Genomic DNA, 19,330 nt, shown 5'->3' on the forward strand with positions numbered 1-19,330 from the left:
GACAAATTAATTAAAGAAAGAAGGACACTAAGAAAAAATAGAGCCCGTGCTTTAACAACGGCCGCCATGCTTTCTTGTTTGTCTTCTCCGGCGCTGATAATTGGCATCTGTCTTGTGTCGGTGACGTAAAAGATGGATTTGATGTGACATGACCGTTCAAACAGCAGTTGCTTTCTAAAACATACGAAAGTGACCTAGATAGGATTTGAAAATATCGGATTTGTGCCGTTCAAACTGTCATACCATGATCGGATATGGGTCGCATAGGGTCAAAAAAGTCAGATTTGATGCGCTTTCACCTGCAGTGTGAACGTAGCCTTAGTCCTGAACTACAGCCACCCCATTCAAATTTGAGACTGGGCTAATTATAATTTGTTATCATCAGACTCTCCTTAAAATTCCTCAAAAGCCTTCACTTGATACAGAATGCTGACAGGGACTAGAAAGAGAGAGCATATTTCTCCTAAATTGGCTTCTCTTCATTGGCTCCCTGTTAAATCCAGAATCAAATTTAAAAACATTCTCCATCTTAACTCGGACCTCATAGTACCATTTCCTTCCAACAGAACACTTTGGTCTCAGACTGCTGGTTTACTTGTGGCTCCTAAGATATTTAAGAGTAGAATGGGAGGCAGAGCCTTCAGTTTTAAGGCCCCTATACTGTGGAACAAGCTCCCAGTTTGGATTTGGGAGACAGACACCCTCTCTACCTTTAAGAATATGTTTAAAATTTTGCTTTTTTTAAAAAGATTATAGTTAGGGCTGGATCAGGTGACTGGAAATCCTCCCATAGATATGCTGCAATAGGCCTAGGCTGCTGGGGGCTTCCCATGATGCACTGAGTGTTTCTTCTTCAGTCACCTCTGGTAGTTATCATTAATCTCTGGCTCTCTTCCACAGCATGTCTTTTGTTCTGTTTTCCACCCCTCATCACCAACCAGTCGTGACAAATGGCCCCGCCCCTCCCTGAGCCTGGGTCTGCTGGAGGTTTCTTCCTATTAAAAGGGCGTTTTTCCTTCCCACTGTTGCCAAAACACTTGCTCATAGAGGGTTGTCTGATTGTTGGAGGGTTCTTTCTATTTTTTAAGGTCCTTACCTTATAATATAAAGCGTACCAAGGTGCTTTTTTGCTTTTGTGCTATATAAATAAAACTGAATTGAACTTTGGTGTTCTCCAGTGATGCCAGTGCAGTGATGTCAGAGGACATCTTGGATGTATCTCTATGATAGCAGCAGTTTCTACAACAGCTGTGTTTGACAAACAGTGAACAAAATGCACTGATAACCATAAACTAAACAAAAAGTAGTTCATAACTGAGCTGCAAGTTTGCATTTTGTCAGATTACACATCTGGATGACTGAGGAACATTTTCATCGCTTGTAGCACTAAACATGCTTCTGCTGCTGAGGAGAAAGGGTGCAGTTCATCATAGCTGCTGATAAACACAGCTCTCCTCTGCCTCAGGTTGAAAGCAATGATTAATACATGAGAGGATAGTGTACTCAGACATATTCCAGCATAACCCTTAAGTATTTCTAAACGCTATTATAGATAGCAAGATTTCACTTTGTGAAATCTTAGTGAAAGGCAATATTAATTCCATTATGGAGGAACACACGAGCTAAATATAATATAACAGGTGATTGTGAAAATAGCAAGTGAAAACAGAAAGCTCCTTCCGAAAGCTCAATCCCTTTGTGGTGCCTGAGCGCATGATTACACACAAGACAAATACCCAGAAACTTTCTCAATCAAATAATGTGTGTGTTCAGTACAGACTGAAATACCCTGTGGTCTTTGTGATCAAATTGAGTATCTTGAAACACATATTGCCTGGTCCATGGCGCGCGCGCACACACACACACACACACACACACACACACACACCACACACACACACACCACACACACACACACACACACACTCAAAAATCACTTGAAAACACCATTAAGGCAATCAATAGCTAATTGCTGTGGTCTTGAGTTTATATATAAACTACCTGAATTAGGCCACAATTTCATTTGCTAAAGAGGATACGTGCTGTTTTTCTTCAAATTAAAACCACTTACACAAGGGAGGTTGCTGCTTCTAAATTAAGAAACCAGCTTTATTCTCAGCATTGGACACTTTTTCCACTGAGCATGCTCCAAAGTCTTGTCATTTTTTCCCCAAGTGCATCTACAGGCGGGCAGTTAAACCTTGTTGCAGTGAATGTTAGCTTTCCGCTGTTCTCTCTGTGTTCCTCTCTCTCTGTTCCTCCGTCTCTCACCCTCGTTCTGTTTCTTTCTAGTCTTGTCTCTGTCGCCTTCCTTCATTCCCTGTATTTAGTCATTGAGTTCAGTGTGTGTTTCCCATGTTTTCCTGTGGCTGGTCTCTGTCTGTTTCCTGTTTTATTGTGACAGTCTTGCGTGCGTTATGTTTAGTTTTCGCTTCCCCTGTTTTGTTGGTTGGATCCTCAGTTTGTCTCTGTTCCTCGTCATGTCGCTGTCATTCCCTCCTTGTGTGTGTGTGCCCTGTTTACTCAGTCATGTAAGTTCTAGATTCCAGTTTAGGCTGTTTATTTCTCTTGTTTTGAATCTACCTCTGAGTCTGCAATCTGGATCCGCTAACTGCAAACCACACACTCGCACATGACACTCCAGGAGGTGGTCATGTCACCCCTTCAGTTCTTACAGAACCCAGTGTAGTGGCTCCGCAGTGTAGTTTTAACACATTCACCTAAAATACCAAAAACATTGCCATTCCAAGACCAGGAGGAGGCATAAATTCCAGGGAAGTATGCACCAAGAAGGACATCTTGCAGAAAATCCTGTGCCAATTCAAGTATGTAATCCATTGGCTGTGGTGACCCCGTTGCAAATAAGGGAGCAGCTGGTTTCATGTGAATTATCTAAAGTCTAAAAAGGTTGCTGATAGATCTTGTATTGTCCATAATTACCAATGAGAAGTTTACCATAATTTTCCTTTCTAGCCAGCCCAGCACCCAACTCTCCTCGTCTGCCTTCCACGTTAAGACGTAAGGCCGCTGGGGGCGGGATCGGGGTGTCAGCCAGTGACTTCAGTCACCTCTGGCCATCTGGCTTCAGCCCTGCTAGACTTCACTCTGGGGCTTATGGCCTCTGCTACCCAGCCTTTGAGCCCCACCGTCGCCCAGCCAGGCCCGTCAGAGGTCAGTTCAAGAAATGTGTTAATATTATGACTGCACTATGCTATGACTGAATGGAGTCACACTGCCAACTTAACATATTTATCAAAGTTAACTGAAACAAACACGAACTCTGTAAGTTAATTTCAAGAGTGTAAAGCTTTTGTCATGTGAGGTCCTTCCTGTATATGTGGAACAAAACCAAAGCAAACACATAAAGAGCCACAAGGTGAATGCCAATGCCTACCAGGGCTGATAGCATAACTGTAGAGTTAATTTTCAATGTTTAATGATTAGTCTTAGCTATTTCAGTTCAATTGACTTAAATGTTATAGCGTCAAATCACATCAACAATCCCTTTACAGCGCTAACCTGACGACCTACTGTGGAATCCCTGTGTTTGGGTACTCAAACCATTTTCCTCTTTGGCCATTGGTAAAGTTAATTAATATGATTCAGTCATTACTAATAACTAGGTGGATGAGCTAATGAAGAGATAAAAAAAAGGTTTGACACTTTGACAATAGGAAAAAACAAGTAAAACCTGGCTTTACAGAGACACAAAAGCTTTCTTGTTTTCAATAATTGAACTAATGAGTCCCACTAACACGGTAATGATTTGTTGATGCTGAAACGTGACATGTCACACTGTAATGAACGTCTTAAATTGAAGCTGATGCTGGCACCTGTTGTCACTTACAATGTAGGTGCCACCATGGAAGCAATTATCCTCGCTTTGTTATTTATGTTTGTAGAAGAGCTGACAGATTTTACAGTAACACCCTCATTCACATTCATTAATTTCAAAACTTGCAAGAGTTTGGCATCACTTGAAGCGCAGCCAATAGCTCTCATAGGAAGAGCTGGCAGGGATGCAGCTAATGACCACTATAAAGGAGAACAAAGCTTCTAATCAGTGCAACTGTATTGCTTTGTGGTTCAGTGGAGTCAGAGCGAAGAAAGGAGGCATTAGACGGGACTTGTGCTAGTATATCAAGCTGACCACTGGTTCATTGGGTGCTGCTGGACATTATAAATTTTACATGTTGCGGCCGTTATCGATGCTGACCGCACTCGCTCTCTCACTCACAGAAAATAACACACCAACACGCCTGCAGAAAAATCCAATATGCTGCTCTGTTACAAAAGCTGGGCTGAAACTGAGTAAGTGAATGCGCTCGGATTACATTTCACCCTCTTCCCTCCCAGATGGCCCCTAATCTCAAATTACAAACCATTTCAGGAAAGCCGGAGAAATGGAAAAATCCTGGACCGTGGGGTATCGTTCTCCACAAACACACCGACACACACGTAGAGGTGCTTCCTGAAAAATATTTGCCAATAAAAACACAATGATGCATAACTAACAGCAGATCAATTACAACAGGGAAACAATCAATCAGTGCAGTCATGCAGGCACCGCCTCTCCTGTTGTGAGCACAGAAAGAGGAAAAAAAGGAAAACAGTCAGAAAATGTAGAAATATGTAAAATCTCATATTCTCATCGCTTCTGCACACCATTAATCAGTAGGAGTTTTTTAAAAAGGCTCACACTTGACTAAATAAGAAAAAAAAACAACAACAACAAAATAAGAAAAAAGGAGGAAAAAGTAAAGTTTTCTGATACATTACCTTCTCACCAGGCTAACAGTTTTTGAACTAAAAATGTGCACACTGATGAATTAAACAGGAGGAAACTACCAGATCGTTTCTCTGGGAAACAACTGCTTCTGCGTGGGAGGTGAACATATTGTGTCTGTGACACCAGTTGGCTGTTTGTTAAAAGTCCAGCAAGTGCCACATTGTGGTGTCTGATTTCATGCAGCTCTTTTGATGTGGAGAAGTTTTTATGTCATCTGGTTGAGGCTAACGAAGAGAAAGCAGAGGGATCAATGTCGCTGTTACTGCTGGCCAGAAGCACGCTCACTCTGAAAACACCCTCTCAGCAGTGCCGAACCTCGGTCCAAAGAGTCTATTTCAATGGTAAGAACTCCCGAGAGGAGAGCAGAAAACCTACCGGCAGAGCCCAATTCACAATTGATTGCTCTTAGAGATCGAGAGAGAGGGGAAAAAGAAGTAGAGGCGGGAGGTAGTTATTGGGCCTGACCGAAAAAGATGATCACAGTGATGAAGTGAAAGGGACTGAATCTATTCTGCACATATCTATACAGACAGGAGGGTCATTTCAGTGTAAAGTAAAGCATAATCTCGCCACACACTTTCATCTCCTCTGAGCGCGCTTGTGAAGTTGGAGTGATGGCTGTCATCGAACGAGCTCTTCATTTGGAGCGTGTGAATCTCTGAACTATGGAACACTTCAGTGAGCGTCTGTAGTGATATTATGCATTACTACACTGCTGTGGTGCATGCAAAAAAACAAAAGAAAGGAAACATAGGAGTATTTATTAAACAGACATTCAGCTGTGAAGGTTATTGCAAAAGACTAAAATATTGATTGTATTGTTTATTTGACAACTGGTGTTTTCCAAATCCATCAGTAGTCATCAGCCCACGATGAGGTATGTGGTAAAATCACAGATTGCACAGTAAGTGGTCAGAATGGGAGTGATTAAGAATAACAGATGTGCTGGAAAGTCTCTAGACGATAATCTTGAACACGAGATCAGCCAAGTTTAAGTTGTATACACTCAACATATGATTCTTTGAAAAATGAGGCAATAATTTTGAGTAAAATGGAACAGGAATATATAAAATCAAAGGTTGCTCTTTAAGGAAACTTAATCAAGTAAATTTGACCAGATTCCATTAAATTAGAGTTTTCACATTTCAGTTATGTGACAACATTAGATTGAAAAATAAAGTGTAAGGTGTTGATTTTATTAGATTTTTTATTTTATTGAATTTGTATGGAACTTTTGACTACATCCCATGTTAAATCATTATAGAAAGGTGTGATTGTTACTTATTAACGTTTCAACAATGCAACTCTTTATTCTGAGTTGTTTTGAGAGTTCTTGCAAGCAAGTACAGTCGCATCAATATCGAATAATGTAAGACGTTTTCAACCATCAGAACCTTCCCTGTGTTTTCTTTTTTGGTTTGGTTAGACTGAGTCACCAAAGAGGTCATCATGAACCAACAGCTGCTCCCCGGGAATAATAGTAGAAATCCAGATGTGCAAAGTCTTTAGTTTTTAAACTATGCACTTTGAACACCTGAAACAGCAGCTTTAAAACAGCTGATAAAATTACAATGAAAAACCTAAACACTTTAAATTCTTGTCTGAAACATGACAAAGTGCAAAATGCAAGGGTGCTATCTGAAGCTAATGTATTGCAAGTAAGTTCAACACATGAGAGAGGAAAAATAGATCCAACAGCAACTCCACAGCAAACACCGGCTACTGGCTTTCTTTGAAAGGTTGTGAGATCAGCTCAAAGCAAGCATTATAAACAGCTTCAGCTTGGTCTTGTACACCAGCGTCATAAACTATAAATCTTCCATCTAAGTACCAAATAAAATTGAGCAGCACATGTCTGAGGTTTTTTTTAATAAGAATCACTTAAATGCTGTACTATAAAGAAGGATCTCAAAAGAAGACTCAATGAAACAACTATTATTTAAAGTATTTATGGGCAAGAATCGACCTCCAAACTAAAAGAGCGGCAGCATGTCCTAAAGAAACTTTAAGGGTGGTTCCTGCAAGTGAGCGCAACCTCCGAGCAGGGCTGAGGATTGGACCTCACATATTCACACTCCACAAGCTGCATCCAGGCCTCTCACCAGCACTCACACACACTCATGCATCCTCTCACAGCTGATGGAAAGTTAATTAACTGCCTTTTTGAGGCGGCAGGTCTGTGATAGCCCAGCCACTGATGCGGCCCCATTACGCAGCCTTTAGCAGTGATGAATTATTGCTCCTTCTCTCCTGCCTACCCCCCATATAAGTGGCGACTTGAGCCCAGGGGAAAGATTGCTGTAGTTCACTCTAGTATGTTGTACACCAGGTAGAACCAACAGAGGTTGCAGATTGCAGTTCTTTTAGAAGAGGAGGAAAGGGAAAGGTACAAGCAATAAACCAAAACAATAATTATACTAAAAAATCCATTAATGGAAATTGAAGATTATTACTTTCTTTTACCTTGAGAGAGGGAATAAGCAGCCTTTTCCCTGCTTTCCCATTGTTTCTGAGCAGATAATGATGGTATAGCTGTAACACATATGGCTCCCGTTTTATTCTGCCAGAGATCAATTATAGCAATATGCTAACCTCACAATAATATATTGCAACACACTACCGGGCAAAAGTTTTAGAACGCCCCAATTTTTCCAGTTATTGATTGCAGCTGAAACCATTCAAGTCCAATGAACAGCTCTAATGGTACAAACGTAAGTGGTGAGAAAAAAAAAGTAAGGTTACCCAAAACTGAAAAATAATGTACATTTCAGAATTATACAAAAGGGCCTTTTAAAGGAAACACACAATGGGTTAAAATTTTAAAACTGTTCTGCACTATGCACTAATTCCTACAAGTGTTCCAACGTTTCTGGATTACTTACAACCTCCTCTGTCTGCATAAAAGCAGTGTTGGAACACACTGTGGTACCATACCCTCGTGAGCATCAGTTGAACAGTACTGTACTGCAGAATGTAGTGTGTTGCTACAAAAATGGTGAGAAAAAGGCAATTAACAATGGAAGAGACACGGACCATCATAATACTTAAAAATGTAGGTCTTTCCTACAGAGAAATTGCAAAGAAAGTCAAGGTGTCAGTGAGTACAGTTTCCTTCACCATCAAAAGGCATTCAGAAACAAGCTCTGACAGGAAGATCTGGCAGACCCAAAGCCACAACTGAATCAGAGGACAGGTTTCTGAGAGTTAACAGCTTGCGTGATAGGTGACAGGACAACAGCTTCAAGCACAGCTTAATAGTGGTCATAATAAGCAAGTCTAAGTTTCAACTGTGAAGAGAAGACTTTGAGCTGCAGGTTTGACAGGATGAGTTGGAGCAAGAAAGCCAGACGTCAGAGTAAGACAAAGAGACTTGTCTGGGCCATGAAACACCGGAGTACAGTGACTGGAAGACTGGAAGAAGGTATTATGCAAAGATGAATCAAAATTTCATCACGCAGAATCTTTGTACACCGTCGAGTAGGTGGAAGAATGGTTCCAGAGTGTGTGGCATCAACTGTCAAACATGGAGGAGGAAGTGTGATAATCTGGGTCTGTTTTGCTGGATCTCGGGTCGGTGACTTGTGCAGAGTGAGGCACTCTGAACAAAAACAGCTACCACAGCATTCTGCAGCACCATGCAGTACCCTCTGGTAAGTGCCTAGTTGGTCAGAGGTTCATCCTACAGCAAAATAAGGACCAAAACATAAGTCCATGCTATGCCAGAACTACCTCAGGAAAAGAGAACAGGATGGTGAGCTTTAAAACATGGAGTGGCAGCACAGTCTCCAGACTTAAACGGCATCGAGCTGGTTTGGGACGAACTGGACAGAAGAGTGAAAGCAAACCTACAAGTGCCACATTTATGGGAACTTCTGCTACAGATATGGGAAGAACTTTCTGAAGAATATTTGATTTCTATTGTAGAAAGAATGCCGCAGGTGTGTTCAGCTGTTATAACTGCCATATATCTGCCAAAACGTTTAGAATACATTTTGGTCTATAGATTGATTCCATGATTTGTTTGTTTTTTTTTATCTCCACTTGTTTATTTGTACTATGCTTTCATTTTAGAGTGCAATGAGACAGTAAACTGTGTAATTTTCAATAGAAAACTGGAAAAATTGGGTTGTTGCAAAACTTTCTGTTGTTTTCCAGAAGATCCTTGATAATACCTAATTAAATGCAGTGTTGGGAAGGTTACTTTTAAAATGTATTCCACTACAGATTACAGAATACATGCCCCAAAATGTAGTTTGTAACATATTCCGTTACGTTACTCAATGAGAGTAGCGTATTCTGAATACTCTGGATTACTTAATATATTTTTTTTACAATTACATGAAGGTACTATTGCTGTGTGATTTATTTCTATTACTGGTTACTCGCAATACCAACACCAACTAGATTTTTAAATCTTAATATAAATGAGTAACGGTAGGTGGACATTAGGTAAGGCTGCACTTTTTGCGGCGATCTCGTATAGAAAACTATTCTGTGCGTATATAAAACAGGTCCGCAGCTCCGAACCCTAGTAAAGGGACCTCTAGCTAATACGTCGGGTTCGTGTCGGGCTCGTAGCCGAAAACTAGCTTTACTTTGTTGCCTGGGTCAACTTTGCTAGTGAGAGACAGAGAGGCGTTGAAAGGCTGCTCCAACGGAACTTATTGTTTTAGAGGAAAACACGAACACAGTGTACAGTTGAGTCTTAATAGCTTACTTACAACTGGGCTAAACTGCCCATGAGGCTACATCAGGGGTGGGCAATCTCAGTCCACGAGGGCCGGTGTCCCTGCAGGTTTTAGATCTCACCTTGGGTCAACACACCTGAATCACATGATTAGTTCGTTACCAGGCCTCTGGAGAACTTCAGGACATGTTGAGCTAATTTAGCCATTTAAATCAGCTATGTTGGTTCGAGGACACATCTAAAACCTGCTCGGACACCGGCCCTCGTGGAAAGAGATTGCCCACCCCTGGGCTACATTCTTTAGGGCTATGCCTGTAACACTCTGCCTATTCCCTTCATATTAAATAATTTTTTGAATAATAATTTTTAAAAATATTTCTTCACGTCAACTTGCGGGCCGCAAGTGGAGGTGACATGGGCAGCGAGATTGAGACACAGGCATTAGAGCCTCTTAATGCGTGTTTTGTTTGGGTTTCCACCGGCGTAGGATTACCAATTACCAATAGAGATGGCATAGCCTAACATATGAGACAGGAAAAGACCGCTGTGTAATCCATTTATTTCAACAAAGTAACTGTATTCTGAAATAACCCTTTTAAACTGTAACTGTAACAGAATACAGTTACTCATATTTTGTATTTTAAATACGTAACGCTGGTACATGTATTCCGTTACTCCCCAACACTGATTAAATGTTCAAAAACACCAATAAAAGCGGTCAGTCACATTCAGATGCAAATAACAGTTTGCATACTGGGATGACTGTAGCTCAGTAGGTAGAGAAGGTCATTAGCTAATTTGGTTGGTGGTTTGATCCCTGGCTGCTCCTATCCTAGGGCAAGATAGTAACTCCAAGTTGCTCTCTGATGTGTTCATTAGAGTGTGAATGTTTCACTAAAAGATCTTTGATGTAGAAAACATGGGAGAATGTTGTATAAAATGCTTTGGGTTTAAAAGTGCTATTTACTCAAAAAACCTTGACAAAGTCGTCATCCATTTCATACAATAGAATAAGACCGTGCCTATAAAGAGAAACATTTGGTTTCTGGAGCCAGGAGGTTTTTCCTCACTGAGCCTAGACCCAAGCAACTCAGCTGGTTCCTTTGGCAGATCCAAATCTCGTACTGTCATTTAACTCTGGTTGGGTGAATAACTCGGGGACAGATGGGCAGCTAGAAGATGGAGCTTCAAAGTCCTCATCACTAGAATGTTATGTATCTATAGACAAACAGTACTATCATCAGACTCTTCTCTCTCATTAAGTTAGCCAGTAAAAACGAGAGGTGGTATTTCATCTGAATGTGGTATAGATCTCATTGCTGAGGGCATGTTAGGGAAACCGGTAGATGATTTCGTTTTGAAACTGTAAAAGGAAAAAAAATTATTCTCAAAGTGCTTCCTACAACATGCCTCATCCACAGAAGCACTTTTTACTACACTGAAGTGGTTTCCATTAAACATTTACTCACATCTCAAGTTGTTCACTGATAAATGCATCAGAGAGCAACTTTGGCATGCAGACTGTAGTGATGGGATTTCCGGCTCTTTTTAGAGATCCGGCTCTTTCGGTTCGGCTCACTAAAAAGAGCCGGCTCTTTCGGCTCCCAACCGGCTCTTCAGGTTGTTTTGTTGCTTTAATTAATTTATTATTAACAATAATATAAAATTATGCACAAAAGGAATTACTAACGTAAAAACAAGTGGTTTTATTTATATATGTTTATATATAAATATATGCGGTGGCCCCTAGAGACAAAACACGTACAAACTCCAAAACACATTTCTAGCATGAACTGAACTTCCAAAGCAGAGCTACTAGATCACTTAAATTACACAATTGAAAGCATGTGTGTATTGTTTGTATATTTATACACAGGCACTCATATATATATTCAAATAATTTTAAAAAAAGTTCATTTACCTGTTATTACCACACACCAAATCCGGTCGTTGGTACTTGCTGGCTTGTGTAGCCACAAGATAACAAAGGCTCAACACTGCGCCCAGCATCCTGGAGCACTTCTGTTGTCTTTTGTACGTGTTTTGAGTTTTTATGTGCTTCTGAGTTTTTATATGCTTCTGAGTTTTTACGTGCTTCGGAGTTTGTACGTGTTTTTACGTGTTTTTGGAGTTTTTACGTGTTTTGGAGTTTGTACGTGTTTTGGAGTTTGTACATGCTTCAGAGTTCGTACGTGATTTGAAGTTTGTATGTGCTTTGTCTCTAGGGGCCACCGTAAATATACTTTTATTTATTCACTCCACATAAAATGTAATAAATAAATCATATAATACAAAAATCAACTATTCACATTTCAAGTTTTAACTATTTAAATTTTCAGCTTTTTCCTTTCACAAATTTAAAGTGAAAAGAACACAAAACACTGCAAACCACAACACAATTAAATATAAATTATAATATGAAAACAAAAAGAACATGCATATTCTCTGTCATATGGACCTGCATGAATAAACTTTCTCAATCCTTTATCATCTGCAACCGAAAATAGTTGTGGATGATTACTATACCTTTCTAATGTTGTTGTCCCTGCCTCTCTTTCTCTCTCTCTGGCTCTGTTCCTGTGCTACTGAGTGTAACTACCGCCCCTCCCCCCTCTGCCCAGCGTAAAGCACAAGGCTCGCGTGCGGAGTGAAGCGGAAAAAAAGTGCGAGAGAGAGGCTGAGAGAAAGAAAAAAAAAAAAACCCACGTGACGGCTCGCGATAAGGAGCCGGCTCGCGTCGTTCACGTCAAAGAGTCGGCTCTAAGAGCCATTTCGTTCGCGAACGACCCATCACTAGCAGACTGAGCAGCCAGGGATCAAACCACTAACTTTCCCATTAGCAGATGATGTACTCTAACTCCTAAGCTATATAGCCACCCCTGGATCCAGAAATATTGACTAACGAGAAGAAGCAGTCCTCAAAGTGATTCTGTGGCTCTTTGCATACTGCTGGATGTCAGGGTTCCTGGGTTGTTGACCCAGTGTTTTCTGTTCTTCACAGTTTATTTCCTACATGTTCCATTTCCTGTTTCATTATCTTCAGCCGTGTACTCACCTGTTGCCAATTGTTGTCATCGTCCAGTCTGTGTATTTAAGTTCCTCAGTTTTACCAGTTCACTGTCGTGTCATTGTCGCTGTTAGGATGTCCTATGTTCAGTTCCGTCAGTCAGTCAGTCATTCAGCCATTTCCTGCTTCTGTTCTGTTCGTTCACTCCGTCTACCATAAACACCAACCTTCACCTACCTGTGAGTCCAGCGTTTGGGTCCTCCTTCTCTCATCCACACTGCAACCCCTGACACTGGAATACTGAAACCCAAGTTCCTTTTTTTCCCTTCGTCCATGCTGGGAGGTTTTCGACAGACGTCTGAACTGGATGAGGCTGGGTTGTGGCTCGTGTTAGTAACTTGGTTTAATACCCAATAAGCAAAGTATGCCTCTATGCCTCTTCTCTCAACTGCTGATTGTGAAAAACATGATGTGACATTATGGATACTTTAATAGATATTGTTTGTAAAAAAAAAAATCAGCAACTTGAAATTTGTAAAGAATTGATTGATTTAGGCCTGGACAATTTAATGCTTGCTATCTCTCTGTGTCTTAGTGGGAAGAATTATTTCTTTAGTGGACACTGAAACCTTCGTAGGCTGGAAAACATGAAACTCTCTCCTGCTGTTGAAGGAAGAATGCTTAAAGAATGGGGTGCTGCTTGTGCTGAAGGTGCATTCGATTTGCACTAAGCTGCAGTATTCTTTGGGGATGAACATGTTGTACAATATCACCACACTACACACAACTTTGAGGGGAACTAAAGGAATTTAGTATTACGCTGGGACAAAGCTGAGACACTTGCAAGAGACAGAGTTTAAAAGAATAGTTAAAATCAAAGCAGCCGATGAAGAGTTATTCTCTCAGTCTCTAAAATAACTTCAGCCCAGAAACACTGCAATTCCCATAATGTGATATAACTCACATTGTGAGCAGTGCTGGGTTACTCCAGTAATGCGATAAGTCAATTATTACATATCACTCATTGTGTAGCACAACAGGGAAACAACTGAGGAACTTATGATGATTAACATGTCCAACAATGAAGCCGCTTTCTCAGCTGGAGAAAGACAGACGGCCGACTCTAGGTTGGGAATCAGTAATTGCTTCAAGTGAAGAAGTTCATGTATCTGTTGTTTGGAAGTGGGAGAAGAGAAGAGTAGGAATTGGCAGAGTGGATTGTAAAGCTGTTGTATACTGGTTGGTCTGTGTTCCCATCCTCACCTATGGCCACAAGCTGCAGGTAGAGATCCAAACAGTTGATTTGGCAAATACTAACTTTAAGAACTTGAATTTAGTCAAAAGTGATATCAAAGCTCACTTAACTTCAGGTAAGGCAAAAAGGAGAAACCCAGTTTATTAAGGTAAATAAAAGAAATATAATGTCTGTATGTAATGTAATGTCTCATAGTACTCTAAAAATAATATGTTATGTAGATGAGTCCTTCAAACTCAATCTTTTTATTTTTAAAAACGCAGTTCACTAATGGAAGGGTATTACAGGCAGAATAGTACTTCTGGCCATTTAAAGTTATCTAAGTGTTATTCTCACATTGCTCAGAATAGAAAATAGTGTTATAACTCACGGGGACTAACAGCAAAACAGACACAAGGTAATTTAACCGCACTAAATGTGTGTTCAGCAAACACCAGAGAATGTATTTCTACCGACGCCCGCTTGCGTTCAGATGAATGTAACTGGGACAGAACATTCACAGAAATCTATAAATATTCCCACAGCTCCAGTGACAGGCATTGTGGTTATTTATAAATCCCATTCAGCTGAATGTGCCGAACGCTGCGTCACAAATCCCAAACAATCACACAGATGCAAAGAGTGATCTGCAACTCCCCAAAACAAGCATGAGCGCCATGCAGAAAATTGAACACATTTTTAATTACAAACAAAACAATAGATGCTTCCAAGACAGAGCGGAGACGGCGGCTCCACAATCAGGCAGTGTAGTTGCAGAGACAACTAAATCCCCAAGCGCTATTGTGAGTGACTTCAACACAGCTAGCCGGAAATAAAAAACAAAAAACAAAAAAACATTTATTCAAGTAGATGTGTGACAATGTGTGGTGCAGCAGAGATAAAGCAGAATAGAAACATGAGTAAGCAACAGGTTTAACGATGTAGGGCAGCAATTTAGGAGGGGACGGACGCATCAGTACGAAAGTCGACATCAAAGTGAGCCTGGATGAAATGAAGACGCAGCTGACTGAGTGGGGTAAGGCTAACTTTGCCTGCATGCCGATCACACACACACGCAGCCACTCCCACCGCAACTTCAGAGGCACCGAGGAGCACAGCCATTTGTCAAGGGTATTGTAGCTTAACTAAACCAGCCGCTCACTTAACATCTCAGCACAGCATAACAAAATTAATATTTTGTAGCATCAGGCAGTCTGTCATGAATTAAGCAACTTAGCATCTGATGGGAGGATTGTTGCCTTATAACAGAAACAAAAGCACAAAAAGACAAGACTATTTCTTACCTCACCAAGCTAAAGACATAAAAACATAGCATGCATTGCAAACTTGATTTTTTTTGCTATTCAAATGACCTCCAGTTGAGATTAAACATTTACTACATTAAGTTAAATATAAAATGGAAAACACTTTAACCAGGGCAGATTGTAAAGATGCTAAAATATAATCTCATTTCACTAGCAATTACTGACTATTATACAGTGGCTTGCAAAAGTATTCGGCTCCCTTGAACTTTCGCACATTTTGTCACATCACAGCCACAAACATGAATCAATTTTATTGGAATTCCACGTGAAAGACCAACACAAAGTGGTGCACACGTGAGAAGTGGAACGAAAATCAGACATGATTCCAAACATTTTTTACAAATAAATAACTGAAAAGTGGGGTGTGCATAATTATTCAGCCTCCTGAGTCAATACTTTGTAGAACCACCTTTTGCTGCAATTACAGCTGCCAGTCTTTCAGGGTCTGTCTCTACCAGCGTTGCACATCTACAGACTGAAATCTTTGCCCATTCTTCTTTGCAAAACAGCTCCAGCTCAGTCAGATTAGATGGACAGCCTTTGTGAACAGCAGTTTTCAGATCTTGCCACAGATTCTCGATTGGATTTAGATCTGGACTTTGACTGGGCCATTCTAACACATGGATATGTTTTGTTTTAAACCACTCCATTGTTGCCCTGGCTTTATGTTTAGGGTCGTTGTCCTGCTGGAAGGGGAACCTCCGCCCCAGTCTCAAGTCTTTTGCAGACTCCAAGAGGTTTTCTTCCAAGATTGCCCTGTATTTGGCTCCATCCATCTTCCCATCAACTCTGACCAGCTTCCTGTCCCTGCTGAAGAGAAGCGTGATGCTGCCACCACCATATTTGACAGTGGGGATGGTGTGTTCAGAGTGATGTACAGTGTTAGTTTTCTGCCACACATAGCGTTTTGCATTTTAGCCAAAAAGTTCCATTTTGGTCTCATCTGACCAGAGCAGCTTCTTCCACATGTTTGCTGTGTCCCCCACATGGCTTGTGGCAAACTGCAAACGGGACTTCTTATGGTTTTCTGTTAACAATGGCTTTCTTCTTGCCACTCTTCCATAAAGGCCAACTTTGTGCAGTGCATGACTAATAGTTGTCCTATGGACAGATTCCCCCACCTGAGCTGTAGATCTCTGCAGCTCATCCAGAGTCACTATGGGCCTCTTGGCTGCATTTCTGATCAGCGCTCTCCTTGTTCGGCCTGTGAGTTTAGGTGGACGGCCTTGTCTTGGTAGGTTTGCAGTTGTGCCATACTCCTTCCATTTCTGAATGATGGCTTGAACAGTGCTCCGTGGGATGTTCAGGGCTTGGGAAATCTTTTTGTAGCCTAAGCCTGCTTTAAATTTCTCAATAACTTTATCCCTGACCTGTCTGGTGTCTAAATCCAATCGAGAATCTGTGGCAAGATCTGAAAACTGCTGTTCACAAAGGCTGTCCATCTAATCTGACTGAGCTGGAGCTGTTTTGCAAAGAAGAATGGGCAAAGATTTCAGTCTCTAGATGTGCAAAGCTGGTAGAGACAGACCCTAAAAGACTGGCAGCTGTAATTGCAGCAAAAGGTGGTTCTACAAAGTATTGACTCAGGGGGCTGAATAATTACGCACACCCCACTTTGTATTAACATTTGTAAAAAAAATGTTTGGAATCATGTCTGATTTTCGTTCCACTTCTCACGTGTGCACCACTCTGTGTTGGTCTTTCACGTGGAATTCCAATAAAATTGATTCATGTTTGTGGCTGTAATGAGACAAAATGTGGAAATGTTCAAAGGGGCCGAATACTTTTGCAAGCCACTGTAAGACAACTGCATTTAATGCAACAATTTATCAGCCTACCTAACAAGGAGCCTACCTATCAGCAAATTAGATGACTAATATAATAACAGTCACTGATGTGTATCCTCAGTTTTACATCAATTTTGTGTTGCTTAATGCATGAAAAATATTTATGAAAAAAAAAAAACACAGTGGAAATGTTGTTCTAAACGTTGGTATCAGTATCTGTTCATCCCATTCAAACTCAGTATTGTGACTACCCGGAGCAACACAGACGTGGTCAACATTGGCTCTGATTAATCCTCCACTCAATGGCAAAAAGAGGCATGGGAACAAATTATCATTTAAAGTCAACGATAAGAATTTTGCTTGAAGTGCAGAGAAAGATGTTAGTGGGGTGGTGGTGATATACCTGCTTAACACTCTGGAAATCAATCTCACTGTCTTGGCAATTTTAAATGAAAAATTCTTAACATGTTTTGAAAAAACAAAAGTACTTCTTGTTTGACTTCAAACCATAGGGTCAGGGTTCAGGGTCGGGGTCATCGTTGATCAGAACGGTTATGTTTTAGCAAGTAAAAACAATTATGTTGTTACTTGCGTTACAAAGGTTCTTCAGTTATCTGTGCGGCAGGCAGAACGAAAGGAAAAAATAAATCAGACAAATGTGTATTTATCTTCCTGCGCACTCGAGCTACAATCAGCTGATTTGAGTTCATGTGCAGGAGGAGGAAAATAGTGGAGCGATCTACAGCAGGTCGAGGCAGATAGCCCCGCCACTCCCTGAGCCTGGTTCTGCTGGAGGTTTCTTCCTGTTAAAACTGAGTTTTTCCTTCCCACTGTCACCAAGGTGCTTGCTCATAGGGGGTCATGATTGTTGGGCTTTTCTCTGTATGTATTATTGTAGGGTCTCCTTTGCAATACAGGGAGTGCAGAATTATTAGGCAAATGAGTATTTTGTCCACATCATCCTCTTCATGCATGTTGTCTTACTCCAAGCTGTATAGGCTCGAAAGCCTACTACCAATTAAGCATATTAGGTGATGTGCATCTCTGTAATGAGAAGGGGTGTGGTCTAATGACATCAACACCCTATATCAGGTGTGCATAATTATTAGGCAACGTCCTTTCCTTTGGCAAAATGGGTCAAAAGAAGGACTTGACAGGCTCAGAAAAGTCAAAAATAGTGAGATATCTTGCAGAGGGATGCAGCAGTCTCAAAATTGCAAAGCTTCTGAAGCGTGATCATCGAACAATCAAGCGTTTCAGTCAAAATAATCAACAGGGTCGCAAGAAGCGTGTGGAAAAACCAAGGTGCAAAATAACTGCCCATGAACTGAGAAAAGTCAAGCGTGCAGCTGCCAAGATGCCACTTGCCACCAGTTTGGCCATATTTCAGAGCTGCAACATCACTGGATGCCCAAAAGCACAAGGTGTGCAATACTCAGAGACATGGCCAAGGTAAGAAAGGCTGAAAGACCACCACTGAACAAGACACACAAGCTGAAACGTCAAGACTGGGCCAAGAAATATCTCAAGACTGGTTTTTCTAAGGTTTTATGGACTGATGACATGAGAGTGAGTCTTGATGGGCCAGATGGATGGGCCCGTGGCTGGATTGGTAAAGGGCAGAGAGCTCCAGTCCGACTCAGACGCCAGCAAGGTGGAGGTGGAGTACTGGTTTGGGCTGGTATCATCAAAGATGAGCTTGTGGGGCCTTTTCGGGTCGAGGATGGAGTCGAGCTCAACTCCCAGTCCTACTGCCAGTTTCTGGAAGACACCTTCTTCAAGCAGTGGTACAGGAAGAAGTCTGCATCCTTCAAGAAAAACATGATTTTCATGCAGGACAATGCTCCATCACACGCGTCCAAGTACTCCACAGCGTGGCTGGCAAGAAAGGGTATAAAAGAAGAAAAACTAATGACATGGCCTCCTTGTTCACCTGATCTGAACCCCATTGAGAACCTGTGGTCCATCATCAAATGTGAGATTTACAAGGAGGGAAAACAGTACACGTCTCTGAACAGTGTCTGGGAGGCTGTGGTTGCTGCTGCACGCAATGTTGATGGTGAACAGATCAAAACACTGACAGAATCCATGGATGGCAGGCTTTTGAGTGTCCTTGCAAAGAAAGGTGGCTATATTGGTCGCTGATTAGTTTTTGTTTTGTTTTTGAATGTCAGAAATGTATATTTGTGAATGTGGAGATGTTATATTGGTTTCACTGGTGAAAATAAATAATTGAAATGGGTATATATTTGTTTTTTGTTAAGTTGCCTAATAATTATGCACAGTAATAGTCACCTGCACACACAGATATCCCCCTAAAATAGCTAAAACTAAAAACAAACTAAAAACTACTTCCAAAAACATTCAGCTTTGATATTAATGAGTTTTTTGGGTTCATTGAGAACATGGTTGTTGTTCAATAATAACATTATTCCTCAAAAATACAACTTGCCTAATAATTCTGCACTCCCTGAATAAAGCGCATTGAGGCGACTGTTGTT

At 41.0% G+C, this 19,330-nt stretch overlaps 1 protein-coding gene across 9 annotated transcripts in view; it reads right to left on the reverse strand.

Moving 5' to 3' along the window:
• The window catches only part of iqsec1b (IQ motif and Sec7 domain ArfGEF 1b), a gene marked incomplete at its 5' end in the record, with an annotated part of 239,537 nt that overhangs the window by 122,193 nt on the left and 98,014 nt on the right, over nucleotides 1–19,330 (reverse strand). For 2 of the 9 annotated variants that reach the window (XM_082533545.1, XM_082533535.1), the window contains one exon: nucleotides 12,003–12,134. The exons of 4 other annotated variants lie outside the window; for them this stretch is intronic. Coding sequence is in view for 1 of the 5 variants with exons in the window: in XM_082533543.1 (XP_082389669.1) it covers nucleotides 9,511–9,530 (20 nt within the window). Of the gene's footprint in view, nucleotides 1–4,382; nucleotides 4,472–9,510; nucleotides 9,531–12,002; nucleotides 12,135–12,531; nucleotides 12,550–19,330 lie in introns of those variants that run through there. 3 more of the 9 variants (XM_082533546.1, XM_082533536.1, XM_082533543.1) reach the window with 3 other exon arrangements.

The sequence above is a fragment of the Aulonocara stuartgranti genome, assembly GCF_965226115.1.
Source record: "Aulonocara stuartgranti genome assembly, chromosome: 5".
NCBI classification, from domain to species: Eukaryota; Metazoa; Chordata; class Actinopteri; order Cichliformes; family Cichlidae; genus Aulonocara; species Aulonocara stuartgranti.